Source organism: Adiantum capillus-veneris, chromosome 6 (genome assembly GCF_014529385.1).
Source record: "Adiantum capillus-veneris isolate H3 chromosome 6, ASM1452938v2, whole genome shotgun sequence".
NCBI classification, from domain to species: domain Eukaryota; kingdom Viridiplantae; phylum Streptophyta; class Polypodiopsida; order Polypodiales; family Pteridaceae; genus Adiantum; species Adiantum capillus-veneris.
Window position 1 is genome coordinate 6,902,632 of NC_140936.1, and position 22,989 is coordinate 6,925,620.

General features: G+C 39.1%; 1 protein-coding gene across 1 annotated transcript; it reads right to left on the bottom strand.

Annotated features, from left to right (window-relative positions):
- Positions 1-781: 781 nt before the first annotated feature.
- On the bottom strand, positions 782-1,769 carry LOC147455098 (uncharacterized). The gene has a single exon (XM_086515202.1). The coding sequence runs from the start codon at positions 1,524-1,526 to the stop codon at positions 888-890; it is 639 nt and encodes a 212-aa protein (XP_086371328.1). The 5' UTR covers positions 1,527-1,769; the 3' UTR covers positions 782-887.
- Between the last annotated feature and the right edge of the window lie 21,220 nt (positions 1,770-22,989).

The window sequence follows — 22,989 nt, forward strand, 5'->3', positions numbered from 1 at the left end:
TTGCAACCTTTGCAAGTCCAAAGTTTTGGCAAAAAACAAAAAAAACTCCTTTGCTTGCTTCTCCAAACCTTTAGCTTCTTGGAAGCTTTCGTGCACACCAAGGCCATCACAAAGATCATTGAACCCGCTCTCTCTAATACCAATTGTGAAAGATATGGTATGCCTGTACATGTGCATGCGAGAAGGGAAAAGGAATTGGGGAAACAAACACACTAGAAAGACACCTTGATAGCATCCTCAAGAAAGTTGTGCAACTCTTCATCATTCTTTCATGGAAGAGAGCATTAGCACAACTTCTAGTAACTTTATTCAAATGATGAAAGATTATTCCATATATGGAAGGTGTGGAAGAAATCCTAGACAACGAGTGTACTAGAGTGCTACACTCAATAGAGAAAACTTGGATGATTCTCCATTGAAAATGAAATTTCTTTATATAAGCCATTGGCTGTCTAAGATTTTTCCTCTTTTAAGCTTTGACTTACATGACTTGCACTTTGTATTTTTCAACAAAAAGCTCATCACAAAAAGCAAAACCTAGCCCACAACAAGCGTGAACCTTCCTTTTATTCATTTTACTAGCTCTTAAAATACATTTCTTTTTGAAACAAGGTGAAGGTCCATGTTGGCATTTAAAAAAAGTAAAATGAGAAAAAAAATAAAGTAATCTAAAACTTGAAATAAAAAGACCGATTGACAAACTAAATAAAGATGAATTCAATTACTCATATGAAAAAACAGGTCCAACCAGTATTGAAAATTAAAAAAAAACTGTAAAATGTCGAGGTAACTCTCTTCTTTTAAAAAACCAAAAATTAATTAACAATAACTCCTTGTAAGCGGTATATATTTGAGTAGGGGAACTTGCTAGTCTAGCTAATTGCATTTCAATCATCGAGAGAGTAGCTACTTTGGCAGCTATAGGACTGGATGGAAGCGGATCCAGAAGTGCCCACAGAGAGCGCAACTTTGCATTTGGAGACTACATCCGAATGGTGAGAAAAGAGGTCGACAGTGGTGACTTGGCCAACGATTGTGACAGATGTACTGATAGGGAGGACATTGGCAGCAGCCTCGGGCATGCCGGGCATGCCGTTGTCGTTGACGGTGCCGCCGGGCGCAATATAGGCGTCGGGAATAAGGGGAAGTGGGGTGGAAGATGAGAGGCGAACGGAGGTTGTGCTAAAGGACTGGGCAGGAATGGTGGCTCGAGGGATGGGAGTGAAGCCCACTTGCTGGTTGTTGTAGTATAAGCAAGCAGTGCTGCCGTCTTGTATGATGAAGTCTGCTCTGTTGGGATTGTACATTGTCACTTGCAAGTTTAGAGAGAGAGAGGCCCCTATGTTGTTGCTGAGTGGGGAGTAGGAGAGGAGCTGCATGGTGGGTACCTGCACTCTTGGGTCCTTGGGCTTGAAGAGAGAGAAGTAGAGGATGAGAAGGAGAAGGAGAAAACCCACTAGCAGGAAAGTGCATACTATGCACGCAGTGTGCTGCCTCTCTCTTTTTCGGTCGCAGGACTCCCCCATTGCAGTCGCATGTGTGTGTGTATATGAGAGAGAGAGAGAGAGAGAGAGAGAGAGAGAGAGAGCGCAATGAGGCTTGTGACTGGTGAGGGCCTCAATGATATTATATGGATTGGCGTAGCTCAAAAGCTCTCAACAAGAGTTGATCATTCCTTCAAGGAAAAGCAGAGATCTTCTTGTGCAGGCAGCTAGTCGATATGACCAACTGCATTGGTAAAGCACAACTTTTACCTCCTTTAATGAGCATGCAATCTCTCTCTCTCTCTCTCTCTCTCTCTCTCTCTCTCGTTCTCGTTTTTTATTACTCCATCTCCATTACCAGCCAAACCTAGAGAGAATCTCGTTGCTTTCACAGCTTAAAAAGAGTTCTTGAATCTCGCATAGCTAATTCTTCTATAGGCCCTACCTTTCATTCTCCTCGCATGCCTGCGTCCTTTTTACATCTTTTCATGGAGACTATGACCTTAGCTGCACAAGATGCATCTATGGCTTCAATTATAAACAAGAATAAGAAATGTTAAATGATTTGAGATGGCCTTCCCCCCACATTGTGTGTGTGTGTGTGTGTGTGTGTGAGAGAGAGAGAGAGAGAGAGAGAGAGAGAGAGAGAGATGTCTATGTGTTGAAGCAACAACGAAGGTTTAATGATTAGCTTTGGTTTTCTCAAATTCAAGGATTGGTATTAAAAGAAACGAGGTACCAAGTGTGAACAAGCCACGATAAGAAAGTGAACAAGCCATAGAGACATAACTTGTCACCATGCCTTCTCTCTCATAACGACCATTAATAGCCCTATACCTACAAGCGAATGGTAGATGATGGTATCCATGGGGCTCAATTGCAATTTGCAATGCCCCGAAAGCAAGCTGATGGCTTCTAAGAAAAGAGGAGGTTTACAAATTTTTCAATAAACCCAAAAAGAGCATAGAGATATAGCAATAAGTGTAAGGTACTAAATGCAACTTGAAGGATTAAGCATAAGAGATGTGCCATCTCTCATCATAAATGAAGAGACCATAAGTTATGCAAACCATAGAGAAACTAGGGTAAAATCCCCAATTTAAGGCCAATTGAGAGAGGATGCGTCGTTCTCAGAGGATGTTGCACCGTTTTCCCTTTGGAGAGGTGCATTAATATTTGAAAGCAGAGCAAGAGTCCTACACGCAGCAAAAACTTGAATGTCAACGAAGAAACACAGACGTAGAATGGCAACGAAATGCAAGCTGCTTGTATCAAAAATTGGAGTGTGAGGTGAACCACTAAGGGCGTGAAAGCAGCCGTTGCGCCACGGGGGTTTGAACACCTCATCCAACGATCAAGATGCATAGTGTCTTGCCCTAAACCACCCACCCACTCACGCTTCCTTGTCCTATCATTGGTGCAAGTTTCTACTCATCCAAACGATAGTTGTGTCCTCCTTTCCGGGGGCGGCTTAGTATTGGGGTCTTTACCCTAATGCATGGCCAAACATGATGTTTAATTTTGAAACTACTCACTTTGTCAAAATGCTCAAACCATCCAATTGCTTGTCCTTTAAAAAAAAAAAAAAGGGAGCGAGATAACACTTATCTCAGTGTGCACTCGCTACCATTATTGGAACACATTACTTACATACTATAGAGCTTATAGTTAGTAGTCATGTTTTATTGGACACAATGTCTCTTTGTGTTCTCTACATAAATAGTGTACTAGTCATCTTTATATAGTTGTAGCTCTCAATCCTTAGCATAAGGATTGAGAGCTACTATCCTTAGTTGTATCTCTCAATCCTAAGCATAAGAAAAATGATGGCAAAGGACCTTGCTCGGTATCTTGCCATCATAGTACTACCATGCCAATTTGCACGACACTTTGTTTCTCCCTTATTGAACATGTGTTGGACTCGAAACTTCAAAACTGTCATTCTAATCAAAGAAAACATCTCTAGAGACGTCGGGAGATTGATTTTGGTAGGATTTCTTGTTTTACCTTGTTTTTTATGTGATTCTTTTTTGGTAAGATGCATGCACTTCTCGCAAGGAAAAGGAGACAATGGTCAAGTCTACTCTTGTTGAGTATGGGGATATAGCACCTAGTGATGTGCAAATTCCTCCTTGATTGGTTACATTAACATGCTATGATACAATCTCACTCTCTTAACATACCACAACTTGGGTAGATGATATTAGATATTCGCTCGGGTTTTACTTTGCTTGATAAAGCTTGCGCATGCTATGGTAATACTCTACTAAGGCAAACAACACCTCAATTCATGTCATGAATAGGAGTCCCCTCGAAGCTCTCAAGAAGGTTACTCCCAAGGAGACATACTCAAGGATCAAGCCCAATGTCTCCTATTTGAAAGTCTTTGGGTGCATTGCCTAACTACATATTTCGGGCGAGAAGAGAATAAAATTGGATGTCAAATCTGTTGGAAATAGGGTTGCAAGGAAACACACACAGCTTGAAGAAGATGAAGAAGCTCAAGGCACACAACAACGAGTGTAATGCTTAGTGCACAATGAAAGATAAGCTAGCCCTAGAATGATGGACATATATACAATGCATGGGGGGAAATAGGGTTGCAAAGAAACAAACACAACTTGAAGAAAATGAAGAACCTCAAGGCACAAAATAGACAGTGTATAGTGCACAATGAAAGATAAGTTAGCGCTAGAATGATGGGTGTACATACAATGCACGGGGGGGAAAAACCTCCTAGTGAGGTAAAAAATGCCTCGGCGGTCCTAAGTGTGATCACACACATCACTAACACATATGCATGGTAACAAATCCCCCTGGGAGTGATGTGGTGAATGAGAACTGGCACCTAATGTAAAGGGAAGTGCCATGCCCTAAGGACATTATCGATCCACAAAAGAAAGCCCAAAGCTTTGTGAAAAGCTTCAAACTTCTCATGAGGCAATGCCTTTGTGAACATAATCCAAATTGATCTCTCCGGGTGAGAGTCTCTCTTTGACATAGTGGTAATGCACCTCAATGTGCTTTGTGCAAGCATGGAATATTGGGCTCCTGAAAACTACTAATGCGCTCTAACTGTTACTGTAGATGATGTTGGTAGGGTATTTTCCAATGCCCAAATCTTCCATAAAGCATATGAGTCATACACACCCAACTATACCTGTGAAGATTGCCATGTACTCAGCCTCACAACTGAAAGTGGCCACGATAGGTTGCTTCTTTCTCAACCATGATATGCATGAACTGCAAAGCATTAAACAAAAACCACTTGTAGACACTCGCATGTCATAAGAACCAGCCAAATCTGAGTTCAAAAAAGCATGTAAATCTGGCAACTATGACCCCCCCTTGTGATAAAACAAGACAAGATATAAAGTACCAATCAAGTAGCAAAAAATCCTCTGACAGTCTGCCAATGCTTAGACCCTGGACTACGTGTAAATCTAGTAACTTGTTAGACTGCAAATTGTATATCTAGCCTTGTATTGCATACATAAATAAAGCATCCAAAGAGTGACATTGGCAGGATCACTAGAATTATGAAGCCTCAATGTTAAATCTGTTTTCCATTGGAGTAGCAATAGGTTTGTAGTCCTCAAGTCCAATCTTACAAAAAGAAGCAACCATATCAAATTTCTACAAACACAACAAACTCGCAACATTCAGATTCCCAAAACATGCATGCCAAAATTTTGCATCTAAAACAGCTTTTGAATCCACAACTGCATTTGAAAAATTGTACCCACACTTGTCCTACAAAGTGGGCTTATACAGTCCAAGGAAAAAAATATCAAAAGCAACAATTTCATCACCGAAACTGAGATCATGAATTGTACATATGTCATCCACACATTTCACAACAAGACCAATTCTACCAAGTGCGGATACAGATATATGTTTCTTTTTTATCCTCTTAGGTACATAAAGTGCCTCAACAAGTGTGAAAGAACTGCCATTCATAGAAGCCATCACAATCTTTTCAACTCCTTGGACCAGATAAGAGGCATTATTGGCACAAATGACTATATTCCCATGAGTAGAGAGGTAAACAAGTCACGATGTGAGGTAAATGTGCTTTGTAGCACCACTATCAAAGTAACACACATGTGAATTTGCAAAAATTCACATACATGCATCATGAACAGAAGGATCATAAGTGCATGCTGTACTAAACACCCACTCTGCATCGACATCAGTTTCACAATCTCCTTTCATGAAGATTCTACCATAGCTGCACTGGTAGTGGAACCAGCCTCTTTCATCTTGGCCTCTTTTGCCTTCAATTCTAGACAGTGCTTGATCAATTGATCATTAGGTTTACAATAATGGCAACGCATATTCCTTCTTTACTTTTTACAAAAACCTACAACATCCTCAATTACAACGCTTGTATCCGCAAAATTTGGATGTACATCAATGCTTTGCACAACATTCTAAGAACCCTTTGACACAAGAACATGTTGCATCATGTAAGCTCACATTGGGTAATTGTCTGCATCCAATTTATCCTCAACAGCAACATCTTGAACACATGTCTGTTGTTGTCAACCATGACGAGTGGCTACACCATATGTGAAAACTGCCCGGAGAGAGGTAAAACAAAGTAGGATCAACATGTGCTATATAGCACAACCCAAAGAAGATTGTAGAGGACCTATTTTTTAAAAAAATTGCATTGATAGAAATTTTGCACAAAAGACAAAATTGCATGTGCAGTACTGCATGTATGGCAAACAAAGGCTAAAATGAGCCTGAATGGAAATTTCGAGCAGACCGAGCTCTATGAGATCGCTCCAAGTATTTGTTGGCCTTCTGAGACTTATCATCTGAAACTTACCAAAGCTCACCCAAATCAAAGAAAGTGAGCAAGTGCGTGTTGGCGATGATGACTATGCCCAAGAGGACACAACCTACTCTGATACCAACTGTTGGAAATAGGGTTACACAAAAGCACACACAGCTTGGAGAAGATGAAGAATATCAAGGAACACAACAGAGAGTGTATTGCTTAGTGCACAATGAAAAATAAGTTAGCCCTAGAATGATGGGCGTATATACAATGCACAGGGGAGAAAACCTCCTAGTCAGGGAAAAATGCCCCGACAGTTCTAAGTGTGTCACACACATCACTACCACATATATATGGCAACAAAATCAGAGAGGTATGTGTTCCCAAGGTATGACACTAATCCAAAAGGTTATTGATTGGTGACCATGGATACCAAGAACAAGGACGTCGAATGGGTCACCAAAAATAATATGCTAAGTTAGCAAAAAGATATCATGGCCCATTTCAAACTCTTAAGCATATCAATGAATCAGCTTCCAAATTAAGGCTACCAATTGGATCATTCATAATGCCTTTTGTATGAGCCTCTTGAAACCTTATAAGGGCGAGCCACCCAAAGAGCCAATAACTGAAGAACCACCCAAAGTTTGAAGACCAAGAAGGAATCCTACAGCTAGAGAGTATTATATGACATGAGGATAAGATTTTAAGAAGTGGTAAGACTATCCGACGATATCTTGTCAAGTTTAAGAATTATCCTTTTGAAGATGGATGCAAGACATCTACATAAAAGATAATGTAAACCTTCTAAATGCTTACAATGACTCCTGTCCAAGGTAAGAAGTTATTAAAAATAGGTCTATAAATACTTTTGTCTTGTTTTAACTCTCGAGTTTCTTTCTATGATTCATAAGTTATTTAAGTATATGCATACAATTATTACTTGCTAGTTGCAGCTTAGTCCCTCAAGCACCAAGTAGAGTTTGCCAATCTATTCTGGAAGATGTAAAGGCTAAGTAAAGATATGCTTGCAATATCTTAGTCTTCCAAGCATCAAGTGGAGTTAGTCACCACTTGGAAGAATGTCAACGGGTAAAAAGGGATCCTCAAGTAACATATATGACTAGCTATGAATTTATTTTCCCTACTCCATAGTGGATGACAACTTTGAATTCACGAGAGAGGTAATGTCATGAAAAGTAATTTTAGTCTTCTAAAGTATTTTCCATCTCAATTTGGCCAATTAAGTGTGGAGAATATAAAAGAGAACAAGTGAAGTTGATTTGAGACTAGCTCGGTCATGGGCTTGGGACCATGAAGGAGAGGAGTCTACAAAAGAGAAGAGATAGTTACCCTTTAGTGGTCTCGATCAAGGAAGGGTAAATTTATCTTGATTAGCGTTGATCCAAGGTACATGAAAAAGGAGATTAGTTAGAGTAATTATAAGAGTTTAAAAATAGAAAGTAGTTGTGGTAAGTTTAAGTAATTAAGAAAAATTCTTAGAATTCAAGTATGAATTTCAAAAGGCCTTAAAGTAAAGTTAAAATTTATCAGAGATAATCTAAATTTAGTAGGTTTTGATACATGTTTTGTGACAGCTCCAAATCCTTATGCTAAGGTTTTGCACAAAAGGTGCAATTATCAAATCCAAAGACGAGTTTAACTTTTATTAGGGTTTATCCTAATTTAGCAAATCCTAAATTATCTTACACGGGTCAACTTCATAAGCCTTTGAGGGATTGTGCAAAGGTCTTGCACCCAAGCCAGTAAATTCAAAGGTAAGAATAGGGTATGAAAAAAATGAAAGGTAAGACTAGGTTTTTAATTAAGGATAGGTAAAATTGAAAGAGTAAGATAAAATTAGTCAGTCCACATGTTCAAAGTAGCAACTACTTGTTTTATTAGAAGCTAGCTTATGTGTGGCAGTGTGTTGGTGAGTCAAAGGTAGGTCCAAAAAGGAGGGGGTGAATTCTCTCAATTTGGCAAGGAAGGGAGGGGACAAGTGTTCACTTATGCATCAACTTGCATTTTTGGAGTGTTCATTACTCATTGGTATACTTAGTGAGCATTTTATTTTGAATTTGAGCAAGTGGGGGGATGAGTTTATCCAGAAGGGATCGTTGGGTTTTTCTCTCTCTCACCCTTTCATTTAGCAAGTTGGAAGGTGGCAAAGAAAAGAAAGAAATCTCTCTCTCTCTCTCTCTCTCTCTCTCTCTCTCTCTCTCTCTCTCTCTCTCTCTCTCTCTCTCTCTCTCTCTCTCTCTCTCTCTCTCTGCGCTTGGAGTTGGATGCCCCATTTGAATTTGACTTTCACATCCACAAGGATAGTGTTCCACAGGTTTACGTTGAGCTTCAAGGGTTTTCACGCCACTCTCACAACACTCAAGGTTTACACGAGCCATGTCTTCCTTCAACACGCCGATTCCTAGCACCCAAGAAGGATCCTGCCGCTTTCCAAGCTGCCTTGTTTTGGAGAGCTACACTCAAACAATGCTTGAGTAGTCTTGAGGATGCGGAAAAGGAGAACAAAACTCTACTCACAAAAAAACATGAAGTTGAAGCTTATCTCAATGAGACTGTCAAGGTGGCTTAGCAAGAAACCAATGCAATAACACGTAAGAAGATCAACAGGGAAATCCAAGCGGCCTTACACTGGAATTCCGGCTACAAGAATCCCTTGCCCTCAAGATTAGAATTGGAGGACTCTCCTCACCATGGTGCACCGAGGAGGATACCCTCGAAGAAGCCATCACCAAGCTCAATGACACTCTTCAACCAATCAACATTGAGCCCGACACTCTCTCTTGGATCAACAACACGCATAGGTGTGTACCACCTGGACAATGCATCCTCAGTTTCAAAAACAAAGAAGAACGGACAATGCTGCTATGCCAATCCTACACCCTCAAGGGGACAAAGCTTGGATTGCCGAGGAATTGACCACAAACCAACTCAAGCATAAAGAAAGCGAGCTCAAGAAGATGCATGAAGCTCATAAACAAGGTAAATGGGCAATATATCATGGTGACAAAGCCATCATTCAGGAGTTTTGAACTCCCAAGCCAACGCCCACTTTACCTAATCCCCCTTATGTTTTGGTCTTGTTTTTATCCTTTTTTTTTTCTTTCACCCCTGATGGACCCTTAGTCCCTAACTGATATGTATTTAACGCCTCCACCCCAAAAGAACGGATGTAATGTTTTGTTTTGGTCCCATGGGTCATATCTGACCTCCATGGACGATAATTAAATCTATCTATCTCTCTCTCTCTTCCCCCCTTTCTCATGGGAGCACAAGAGATAGTCTATATGCTGAAGAACTTGGCTATGGATGCAAATCCAAGCAAGTGAAAGCTTCATCATCTCCTACTACTCTATTATGGTATGTTATGCTAAGATCTTGCTTATAGAGTAAGAGTACACGAGGTACAAATTCTCTTGCTTGAAGATACTTCTTTCACCCTCATCTACCTCTTTTCCCATAGTTCCTTTCTCCTCGCTGGGGTGTTTAGGGTTTGGGAAGGAGGGTTACACCATGGAATCTTGAAGTAAATCAACTTCTTGATTCAAGAAAGGCTCTGTAAGAGTACACTCATGTATTGTAACCAAGCTCTCTCTTGAGAGAATTATAATACAAGTCCTTTTTGAGGGGGGACTAGCTCCAAGCAAATCTAGTCCTCATCAATTTGTTGCTCTTATTCTTGAAATTCTCTTCAACTTTTTGTGCTTGATTAAATGTTCTAATGTGTGAATGTGCAATGAAATCAGCCCAACACAACTTCTCTATCTCCTCTAAAGAATTCTCTTAAGGGAAATTATTCCTGTCATAATCTATTTCCACTGATAATCTAAGAAATTACTAGATTCTCTGACAATCTCTCCTCTTCTTGGAGTAGGAGTGTGGTGAGATCTTCTAATGATGAAAGATTCTTCCTTGCTACAAGAGAATTAACAAAGTGTTATGGCTACAAACTTCAGTACCGACTTGCAAACATACTCTGAAAAGACTCACTGCTTCCTTTAGGCATTTAGAATAAGACATTGATGAGGATACAAAACGAGAGAAAAGACAACAATGTTGACCAAACATTTGTCACTTTCTTAATCCCGCAGGAATCCACCACTACATCTTCTTCATCATCGTAACTGAAAAAACTGCCTATTGCCGAACACTTCTTGACATAAATAAACATCCCTACACTTAAGATCCCAAAAGACACACCCCATATTAAGGTTCATTACATAGTCACTTTTAAAGTCAAAATCCTACTCCACTGAGGTGTAGCCTAAACACTGCAATCTGTGGATTTATGCTTTCTAGAGCTCTGTATTCTTTTCCATACTTGTCAACAACTACAGATTTCATTGACAATCGAGTCTGTATGTAAAAGATGAGTCAATTGGTTCTTTAGCTCTATGGATTCACAAGGTGACATCTTGTAGGGGCCCTTGCTATTGGTTGGGCACTAGGAATGAGCTCGATCTCGTGCACTAGTTCCGTCAGTGGGGGAAGATCTGTCAACTTCTCTGGAAAAACATCTTGGTATATGTTAGCATTCAAGATTTGATCCTTTTGATTTGTTCTCCGGTTTATTTAGTCTCATAACGTAGATTGATAGTCCTTTCTTTAGCCCCTTAACTAAACAATTGGCTTTCACCACCTTCAGGGGAGCTTTCCCCGCTCTGCCTTGCACAGAGACTTATTTTCCCTTTGAATTTGAAAAGGAGATGCTCCCTTCATTACAATGGATGTTTTATTTGTTTTTGCTTAGCCAATCCATCCCTAGGATTCCTTCAAATCAGCCCATGTTTAGATTTCTAAATCTTTGTTGGGTTGAGTGACCTTCTTGTTGAAAGGATAGATCTACCATTTGTTCACCTGTCAAGATGATTGATCCACTTGCTAGAAAACCCGTAGCTTATGACTTGTAGGTTGGGAGGTGACTTGCAATATTTTTACAGTGCTAGGTGACAAAAATGAATGTGAGCCACCAGAATCAATAAGAAAGGAAACATGTTTACCTAAGACTCTCCCTTAGTCTCAAGAATGGATAATTGCCAATTTTAGTCACTAGGATCCAAGGCAGCATAGATGTGGGCTCGTTCTTCTAGCTCATCCTTTACTAAAGCGAAGTTCACAATTGATATTCTAGGTGGGTTTTTGGTTGTCTTTTGACCACAAAAATGAGTCGTAAGAGGGGACCTTCCATGTGTTGGATCTCTTCCTCTTGTCCCAAGGTTTTTGAATTGTCCCCATTGAGTGGGTGGATTCAAAAGGCTAATAGGGGGGGGGGGGGGGGGGGGGGGTATTTTTGAGGTCATTTCTTTTAGGGAATTTTTCCTTCTTCTGGCCAAACTCCAAGCACATGTAACATTCACTTTACCTTCCACTTTGAGTGACTAGATGCACATTCACACGAAAAAAATACGATGGCGGTTGGGGTTGGGCAACTGGCTTTTGTATAAATGGTACTTTGGTTGCTCCACAGGGCTGACTAGGGTAGGAAGGAAGTTCTCACTTCTTGTTGTAGTGCCTCCCTTAACGATTATCTTATGCTTTGACTTAACCTAGATTAGAGCGTCTGCAACTGAGCAGGTCAAAGGGACTCTACTTCAGGAGCCAAATTTCTTCCAAGCCCAAGGATGAAGCAACTTAATTTGTGTTCCTCTATCATGAGAGGAGCATATCGTGAAAGTCGGACAAAATCTTCATAGTAAGCTTTGACAAACCTCTTCCACATCTTTCAAGAAAGAAACCATCCATCTTAGTGATGGAGTAGTCTAGGAGTAGTCTAGGTGATGGAGTAGTCTAGGGGAAGATATCTCTTCTAGAGATGATGTTGTAACTCATCCCAACTCTGGGTCACCTCCGCTACTTTACTTGGCAAGACTGGCAGTTAAGCTTCCACCATGTTTTTGTCAGTCCTTTTAGCTTGTCTCTCCCCATTATCCCCTGAGCTACTAAATAGTAACCGGCAAAAGCAAAGTAGTCTCTTATCTGAATTATCCATTCATTTTGTTGAGTAAGAACATCATCACCCATGCATGAAAATGGATGCAGCGACATTTGGTTTGCGCATGGCACAAGGACAACTTGATGTGTTGGTGGTGCTTGTAAATTGAGAGGCGTAGGATCTCAAGCATTAGCAACTGGAAAATCCCAAGAAACCTTATCTCTTGTGAGCTTATGTGGCATCTTTTATGGTTGTGGCAAACAAAAAACACTTTCTCTTATCGATCAAGTCAAAAATCTTATAGATAGACAAGATTAGAGTTAGATTCCCTTAAAGATAGGTCTTTCAAAAGGCACAAACTCTTTGTTATTTCTTTTTCAAAACTTTTTTTCGATTATGTCAAAAATGTTTACATCTCGGGGAATAATTATTGATATAGGCTTGCACTTCTTTTGTATTTACTAAACGTCAAGTTCTTACATCTCTGGTTTTGCCATCCATCTGAATCCTTCTCTAGTGTTTGTTGTCACTATCTACATTTTTTTCTTATTTTTCTTGGAATTTTGGAATGTTTTTAAATTTTAGCAAGTTTCCTATCAAGCAATTCTAATCTCCCTGATAGTCTTTTGTTTATATGGAGCTTTCTTCCTTAGAGGCCTGTAAATAATTCTTGGTGGTGCATTGGAGCCCCCTTGGGGACTATATCCAGCAGTCTCTTTCTGAATTAACCAGTAGAGAGCTTCTTTCTCTAGTTGATCCTTGCGCTCCATCTTCATTTCCATTTCATAAAGTGCTAGAGCATTCCAAGTCTTTTGTGTCATGATCGTATAATTTCCTTCTACCTCTTGTCAATTTGGCTCTAGAAAGCTTATGGTAGTAGTTAGGTATGAATCCATCCTTGAGGGAGTGGCTAATTGACTTTGATGTGGGCCTCAAATAAGATTTCATCCATCTCCTTGAACTGGGGTTTAGAGGCTACACTATTTGCAAGCTCGTTTTATGGAATTTTGGAGTCCTTGATCAGAAGTTCATTAGTAATATCCATGAGTTTTCTGATTTGAATGTGCCATTGAGCCATCTTCAACTTAAACGTCTACAATCATCTAGCAATTCATGTGCCTGATCCTTCTTTAGAACTCCATCTAGGACATTATTCTATGCATTCCATCCTATAGTAGCTCTCTCACACCAATCCCTCAATTCATCAACTATCATGATATACTTTTGTTCATATATAGGCTTAATTCAACTTCTTTGGTAGGCAGTGCATACATTAAGACCGGTGAATTAGGCACAAATTTGATGAAGTCCATTACAATCTAGTTTTCCTGCTGCATCATTTTCTTAGTGATTTGAACCAAACGTTAGACTCTTGAAGTTCATTTCTTGCTCTCTAAGGGTCATTCTGGTCCTTGGTCCTCTACTACTACTAGATTTCTTTCCAAGAGCATCTTCACCTTTTGATCGAGGACTCCTCTAGAAATCTACACTTTGACAAGCATGTCTTGATTTATTTCATACATTTGTATGTTGGCGTATCATGCAATAGCATATTTAATTGTAACAACAAACTCTTGGGATTGATTGTTGATGGGTCCTTGATGTGTGGGTTCACAATAACATCCTCATTTGTGAGAAACCACTTGGGTACATGGTCCAAGAGTTGGACAAAACTGGGATGAGGTGGCAATTGACAAACATGCTAATCATGAAATTTCATAAGCTTATACTCCTAAATCATTCTTTTAGCTCCTACAAGTAGTATTTAGAACCGCTCCAGATTAGTGTGGATAGTTTCATCTTGAAGAAATTCTTAAATTTGGAGATCCATGTGCTTCCTTAGTTTCTTATTTGGTGTAATCATCTCAGTGGAGTTATTTTGATTTGAATCTAACTCTAAACTAGAGTCAACCACAATACCTTTACCCTTATCATTGAGCCAATCCACTAACTTGTATTGAATAGTAGCTAGCTAGGTACTTGGCCAAATTAGATTAGATTGGATTTGGTCTTCATGCTGGGTACCTCGTTGATTCTGCTATTGAATTTGGTTAGATTGGGTTTTTTCCTTATGTTGCTACCGATTATCATCCTCTCCATCTTTTTGGCTATCTAGCCTAATGCTAATGTCATTTCAATGCCTGCTAGTGGCTGAGAGTGGAGATGGAGATTGGTCATCATCATTCTGATCACTATGGTGACTTTTTCTAGATTCATCCTCCTAATACTGGTCTTCATTCATCATCTTCATTGGGGTCTTGGTTCTTCAAATGGTGAATAAATTCCTGGTTGACCAGGGTTGTTGTGTACTCCTCAACTTTGTCCTCTAGTTCAAACTTCATGGATTCTACTAAGTTTTGTAAGTCTTCCATGTTCAGGGTAAGGTTCACCTCACCATTAGATATATCAATCAAAGATTGATAAATGTATTTTTCAACAATGCCCTATGTTAGAGTGGTGTGAACTCCAAGTAACGACTTCAAAGACATTTTCTTTTCATTCAACCTCCCTCAAAGTTCTTTTTTTGCTTCCACAGCTGCTGGATTTTTTGCTTTTAGAGGTTTGTTGTCGTTCTTGATTGTCTCTATCTCTTTCTACTATGTAGCAATTACTCTGGCATCATTGTTCTATCGGATCATCAGTTCCGACATCATGCTTCTTAGTTGATCCATTTTCCTTATAGACTTTTTGAGTTTAGTCTTTGATTCTTGAAGTTCCTTTTGCAAAATAGCTACTACTAAATTAAATCAAGTTTCTGAGATCCATCATTTGTTCCATAGCATTAACTATGATATTCTATCCAAATACCAATGTAGTGCCACACCCATTAGTGTCCACATCATCTTGGTTGATTTAATAAACTATCAACGGAGAGGGGTAAGGCATAAGTTCCTTATCTAGTTGCTGAATGAGCATTTTCCCGTGAATTGGCTTCTTTTGTAGCTTCTACAGTCTATCCGTTTGAGTGGGTTGTATTGAAGTAGGGGTGACTAAAGCTAACTGTGTCTGTGATGTACTTTTCTTTCCATTGTCATCAGGTGGAACCTGTTTCTTTTCAATAGTATTTTCTTTATCAATAGTAGTCTCTTGTGGGGAATGGGGAAATTCAATGGGTTTTTTGTTGCGATGCCTTTGACCTGACTAGCATCAATAAGCATGTCGGAGTCTTTTGTTTCAATTTCAATTGAGTTAGGAATGCCACTATCTTTTGTTTTTTTTAGTGATGGCTCGATGACTCCAACTGTGCAGCCTCAGATGTGCCATCTTTTGATTGTGTCGTTTTCCTCTTTGCTCTAGTTGTGACTATGGCCAAATCAATTCTTTCCTTTGTAATTTCTTCTTTGGTTCCTTGGCCCTCAGTTTTATCTTGCTCAGCAGTTTGGGTGCTTCTAGATGCTTTTCCTAAGGCCTTCTTTTAGAATTTATCTTCATTGGGGTGAGCGGGAATGCATGTTGCCCAATAAAAGAATTTACAGGCATACCATGCTTTAAAGAGGTTCTGGACTCACCTTGGCTGTTTGCTAAATCAGGCAAGAATGTGCCTAAGTTAATGTATTCCTTTGAACTCTTGAGTCTAACTACTAGCATACCAAATAGTTTTTTTGAAACATATGTGGGGGTTTTTTTCAAATGGATGGCCTCTGTTATGAACTTACATACTAGTTTGAATTACAAGGTTGATATTGGATCTCTCTAAGCTCCCTTTTTTTGTTTCTTTTCAGCCCGTTCATCTTCTTCTAGATATTGATTGACTTCCTTACATGATCATGTTTTGGCTTTGATTACATAAGGCAATCTCAGCACATGGGAGAGGTTGATGATTTGGCTTGGACTAGCCTTCCATTGATTTTGGAAACACCCTTATCGAGGTCAAAAGTATCTAAATGATCCCAACATCAAAATTCATCCTAGTGGCCTTCAACACCACCTCTGAATTCTAGAGTTTCAGTAGAGCTCTTTCTGCTTGGTGGAAATCATATTTCTTGAAGTCGTTATGGGGTACAAAGAATTCTTGTTGAGCCTAATTGAGCTCTATCTATACTTTCTATGTTGCTTGATCCATGTATTCCTGCATGCCCATTTCACAATCCTTATGAAACATCCTATGAGGGAGAATATTCCCCTGTAGTAGATGATGAGTAAACACAAGAAACCCTAAGGGTGTCAAGCTTGGTCGCAAAGCACTGGAAGTAGAAGGAGAAGGTGAGGATATTGCACGCTCTAGAGTCGTGCGAGTCATTTAGAGTAAAGTGTAGGATAGTGCACTGTATGCATTGTTAAACATATTCTTGCCATGAATACCACCTTGGTTTTAGCACCATCGCTTGCAATGTGGCACCCATGCATTGGTTAGGCTACCTAATCATTTCTTGCAAGATTCTCCCCATGATTGTTTCATTTAGTTTATACTAGTGACCATCAAAATTGTCAAACTCTATTGGTTGTGCAGATATCTGATTCTGAATTCGAATTACATCCAAGCAATCAATTGGTTCTAAAAAATTCACTATTTCCTCCTGAATAATTGGTCCAACATGAAATAAATCCAGTAATTCATTATTTAAATTTGAAATGGTTTCTGGCACTGGTGTTGTTAGTACTTCATCTGATTCATCGTAGTAGAGATTTATATTTTCCCCATTGTAAACACCTTGCAACAGCACTCCTGATAGATCTCTCAACCTTACTGTGCCATTAGAAAATACCCAATCTGCCTCATACGATTCTGACCATGCAATTTTTAGATTCGGCTTCTTGGGTCCCAACTTAAACTGATAAAGCAATACCAGATCACCCTTTTTTAACTCTCTGACTTTGATTGTTCTTTCATGCCAATTCTTCCTTTGTTGTGACCCACTTCTTGTTCTAGCTTGGCTTGTTGTCTGGTTTCATCCATACACAATAACTCATCCAATTTTTTCTTTAGATTTGTGTTGAAATCCATATCATGTTCCATTGCTAGCCTGAGACTTGGGATTGAAAACTCCATTGGAACCATTACCTCTCCCATATACCATTTTGAAATATGTCATGCCAATGGTGACCTTGTAAGAAGTCCTATAAGCCCATAATGTTGTTTGAAGTTTTGCATCCCATTGATGTGGCTCCTTCTGCACTATCTTTGTCAAAACTTTCTTTATTGTCTTGTTACTTCTCTTTATTTTTCCATTGCAACTGGATAGTAAAGGCGTGGATTTTTGGTGATTTATTGAAAATATCTCAATCAAACAAGTGTGTACCCCAATCTCATACTATCTCAGTATGACATCCATATCTACAGATGATGTTTTCATACAAAAATATTGTTATCGATTGGACATTGTTATTTGGTAATGCTTTGGCCTCCACCCACTTAATCACGTAGAAAGTAGCCATTACGATGTTTTTGTTTTTTCTAGGAGCGATCTTCCTAAATGGTCTCATGAATTCTAATCCCCACTCATGCATACTCCCAATGGCTATACTAGAGTCAAAGGTGTCATGTCACTAGTTGTTGGTCTTCCCATTCACTGACAAATGTCACAAGTCTTGAAACCACTTTGACATCGGCCATCATGCTTTGCCACCATAGGACTAGCTATGAGATTTTATTGTAGGTAATATCAGTAGAGATGTGCCCTCCTGCATCCCCACTATGGGCCTCTGTGATAACCTGCATCCTTCCTTCCATTGGCACACATCTCAAGAGTACCCCATAAATAGCTAGCCTATATAGAGATTTTCCAATGATGGTGAACTTCAAACTCTTTGTTATCAGTGCCTTTTTTCTTGCTTGGGACCAATCCTCTAGGAATCCTCCCAACTAAAGATAATCATATACCTCATGCCACTCTGGATCAGGTCCCTACATTATTGCTGTCTAAAAGAGCTCATCATGTATTGGTTCATCCCTCAATGATGTGTTTTATATGCCCTTTGTACTTCTTGAAAGAAAACCTGCACCACAATGTGTCTTTCTATGCTTATGGAAGATCTCAAACTCAAATTCCATAAAAAAACATCATAGGAGATTTTGATAATCAACAGAGAAGTAGAATAGCTTGCCCAACAAGTAGCGTCTAAACTTTGTGGTGTCAAAAATCATTCCCAGTGCTTCTCATTCTATAGTGGAGTACCCTTATTTATTTGAGTTGAATCGATGACTCATGAAGTAGATTGGATAGTCCATCTTCCCATCAGGCCTCATTGCCATTCTAGATGCATCCACATGCACATCAACAATTACGTACCCAGTCTGGTTGGAAAAGGACTAATTTGTTGTTGATTGCCTCCTTCAAGCACTGATTCTTGTTGATTGCCTCATTCAAGCACTCGAAACTCTATTCACATTCCTGGGTCCAAATGAACTTGTTCCCCTTCTTGGTCAATTCATACAAGGGAAGTTCCTTAGCTACAAAAGTATGGATGAATCTTTGATAGAAATTCACATATCCTAGAAAAGAACTCAATTTAGATACATTTGTTGATGCACTAGATTGTTGAACACACTTAATACTATCATTGTCCATCTCAATATCATTCCTAGAAATAATATGTCCCAGGAGTTGGCCCTTCCATACCATGAAAACCGATTTAAAAGAAGGATTCAAGAAATTCTCTTCTCCTTGCATCTCTCGAAAACCATCTCCAAGAAGAGTAGATGCATTTCCTCACTAGCGATGATAATGAAATCATCCATAAATATTGCCAAGAACTTTGCAAAAATTCACTAAATTCCATCATACACCTCTGAAACGTGGTTGGAGCATTATCGAGCCAAATGGTATGACTAAGTATATGAATTCTTTCCATGTAGTGATGAATGTTTTTTTTGCTCTATCTTCTTGTGTGATCTTCAATTGATTGTAGCAATTATAGCCATCCATGAAGCTATACATATTGTGGCATGCAATCTTGTCAAACTATTTATCTATAAATGGGAGTGGAAAGGGATCTTTGATTTGTTGAGCATTGAACTTCCTGTAGTCTACACATACCCTTAGCTTCCCATGTTTCTTAGGACTCACTACAATTGGGAATAGCCAAGAAAATGGCGTTGGTGAGAGGAAAAACAGGTTACTTATGGAAATGGCACGATGTATGATCAAAAGTCAAGCTCTGCCATATTCATTTTGGCTTGAGGCCATCATGTGTGCCACTTATGTACTTACAGGTGTCTTACAAAAGCTTTGCAATCTATGACTCCTTATGAATCATGGCATGGTAGAAAGCATTCTATTGAGCACATGTGCTTTTTTGGTTGTTTGGCTTATTCTTTGGTGCCACAAATTAAAAACGATGCAAAAAATTGGATGATAAGGTTGTCAAATGCTTTTTGTCGGTTACAGTACTGAGAGCAAAGATTTCAAGTTAGACCATCCGCAAACAAAACGTAACTTCATGTCACAAGATGTTGTGTTTATGGAAGATTCTATTCAGCCTTTGATGTCATGTACTAGAGACAATAATGTAAGCTCATGAGACATTTATGACAGTTTGTTGCCTCAGTTTAGTGGTAGAAGTTCAAATCTGAATTTCAATGAGACAATCCCCTATGCCAGTCGACAACTAAACCTAGCAGAAAAGAACTACACAACCATTGAAAGAGAAGGTCTTGATATGGTGTATTCAGTCAAGAAATTCCAACACTACTTGTTAGCCAACAAGTTTGTCTTTTTCATAGACCATCAAGCCTTACTCTATTTGGTGGACAAATTGTGAAATATAGGAAGGATTGTGAGATGATGCATCATCTTACTTGAATTTGACTTCACATTGATAGTCAAAAAGAGAACCACGCACCAAAGAGTAGATCATCCGTCAAGACTCACCACAGGGGAAGCACCCAAAGGGGTAGACAATATTTACTATATGCATATATTTTCTCTGTGGAAATGGTTCCAAGATGGTCAAAAGATCTTGTATCCTAAATGACCATATCACCAATAGATTTCCAAATACCAATCCGTATTACACCACGATTGATAGAGCAATCCTCCCTATAACAACTGTTGATTGGAAGGTTGTATGTATTTTGCTTTGCGTTCAGTTTTTGTCATTGGAGGTTCTTTTCCTTTGGTCCTATCAGGCTTGCATGACTTTTGTTTTGTTTTGTTGCTCTGAGTGTTTTGTGCCTGGATATCTTCTCGTTATCTTGTATTTTATGCAATTTGTTGCATCTACTTTTATCAAGAATTGAGTTTTGTTTTCTATGGCATTTTTTTTGTCCCATTTCTTGCAATACCTTTGTTAGCACCTTTGATGTTGGTTTGGAAATTCGAAAAAAAAAATCTCCTCCTCCCCTGAGTAGAATTGTTGCCCTCACATGCTCCTTTTAGTGCATGATTCCTACGTTGTCATCGTTTCTTCTTCCAACTCATCCATGGCATGATAGTAGAAAGATATATTGCTCCTCGATCATTTCAATTAATACCATCTGGATCGGGACTATATCATAGCCTTCCTTGTCAAAAAAGTGTGTAGGTGTAGATTAATTAACACACACATCCATAGTGGCAAGAATCTGGGTCCGCTCAAAAGGTTCGAACAAATGTGTATGGAATTATTCAGGTATGTAATCTGCATCATTCACTTCCCTGACTAAAATGCAATCTTCTCATCATAAACTTCCCAATTCAGAAGCCATAGACATCCAAACTGGAGTGTCTTTGTGTATCCAAGATAGCAATTCAGTCTTTGTTGAGGTTTCACAGTCCAATTACTATATAGGTGTACTTAGGACATCCTTGTAGGAGTGGTCTTTCACCTTTACTTGGGTAATCACTCCCGCTTGTTTTAGGTAGAAATAATCATTCCCCCAATCTTGGATTGATTATATTTGTCTCATGAATGGTCTTACCAAGACGATTTCATAGTTGATTTTCTTTCCAAAATCTACAATTGTAAAAGTGTGTTGGTAGTCAATTCCAAAAGAGTTGACTATCACATTCTCGGGTAAGCCCATCGGTTTCTCAGTGTGTCCATCTTCCAGTTGTGGTTTCATCCTTGTTTACCTAATTGCTGGTTTTCCCTAGTCTTTCTAGATGGCTTTTGTTGCTATGGCTATGTCAGCCCCACTGTTCAAAACAACCATGGTGGTTACATCACCTACTTTGTTCCTGGGAATATAGCTGACAAGTTCAGTCCATGTCTCCTCATTTTTCATTCTTTCCAAAAGAATTGGTATAGTCCCTTCAATCCCATCTTCTCCATGGTGATTTGCAAATCTCCCCATAGGTGTGGTTTAAACTTCAATAGCTCACCCAAAGTGATTGTGTGCTGAATTGGGGTTGACATAATGGATTCCAAATTTGCCACATCCAAGGTTTTTTTGGCCTATTTAGTTTAGTCATTTGCAGACCATTGATTTTTCTTCATTCCCACCTAGGTATCAAGGTAGAGTCCGCAATGTTCCAGCTTTTGTTAAGCCTCACTGATCTGATCTCCAATCTCTATATTGAAGATTGTTCATCTAATTCCATGGGTGGTCTATCTAGCCATAGCTCTTCAATTGGAGATGATTTTAGAGTTAGACTCCCATCTTTGGCTTCTCTAAATCGTTCCCACAAGTTGTTAAAATAATCTTCTTGGACTATGGGCACGTCTTCCCATCCTTCCTCAATATCAAGAACAATCAATTTAGGTGATTGTGTATTATTGGTCTCTAAAATTTCCAACTCACCCTTCTCTTGTGTTTTTTCTATGATGGTCTTAGTCTCAAATTCTGTTGGTTTCCCTATGATTTCTAACTAAGGTTTTTGTTTTCTTGCATGGATTGTGTGGTTTGAATCAAGTTTTTGTAAGCTTCTAATTTAGACACTTCCATATCCATTGTTGGAAAAAATTTCCCAATTGGTTTCTAATGTTTGACCGGCTTTTAATCTAGCTTGGAAAGCTTCCAAGGCTACGTTGATTGGTTCATAAATTTTATCGACCAGTACCAATCCTACCAAACTTGGTTCAGGTACCTTAAAGTCTGATGACATGGTCTGCATCTTTTCCTCTAAGAGAAAATGTAGATTGTGATTCGTGGGTATTTCACAATTAAAAAATATCTTGCCCTTTCGTAACTTTTATCTCTTGAGTTCGTACCATTTGTTTCGTTCTTTTTTAGAGTTTTTGGGGGAATTGATGGGTATGTCCAATCCACTTGTATTTTTTTGTTTATTCCCCTTGGCATGTTCTCTAGTCACTACTCAAACTAGAATTGTGGACTCTCATTCTTATGAAATGATGTGTACAACTTGAACTATGTTTATGGTGGCTTTTCCTTTGTTTGATGGATTCCTAGGGTAGTCTTCAAGAAAGTGTCCACCCTTGCGACCACACATTTCACAATATGCCTCTATAGGTTTTGCATTCTTATCTGATTCATGATAGACATTTTTGAAATGGTCATCCACCCCGCAGTTATGTCAATTTCTGATTTTTGGTTTGGGCATTGGTTTGATTATAGGTGGTCTAGCGCCCTGGTTTGAAATGAATTAAACAGGTGTTGTGTCTGTAGGTGTTTGGTACATTGGTTCTACAGAGATCGGTGTCGGTTAATTATACCACTCTTCTTTTACCCCCATTGTTATCAAACTTTTTTGAGGGTATGGAGTAATTGGTACTAGAGCTTGTTTATCCACTTGTCCCTCAGGCAACATATACTTGACTAGTATAGCATTATTCCCTGAAGTGGTGGTTGTTGACCTAATACTGGTTGTGGTCTCTCCATATTCATGGGTGATCTTTGCATTGGTGCCACATTTGATGGGTATTTATACATGGCTTGTCCTTGT

Bases quoted from the DNA above. Each gene is read 5' to 3' on its own strand.
- LOC147455098 (XM_086515202.1), bottom strand. From the start codon at position 1,526: ATGGGGGAGTCCTGCGACCGAAAAAGAGAGAGGCAGCACACTGCGTGC.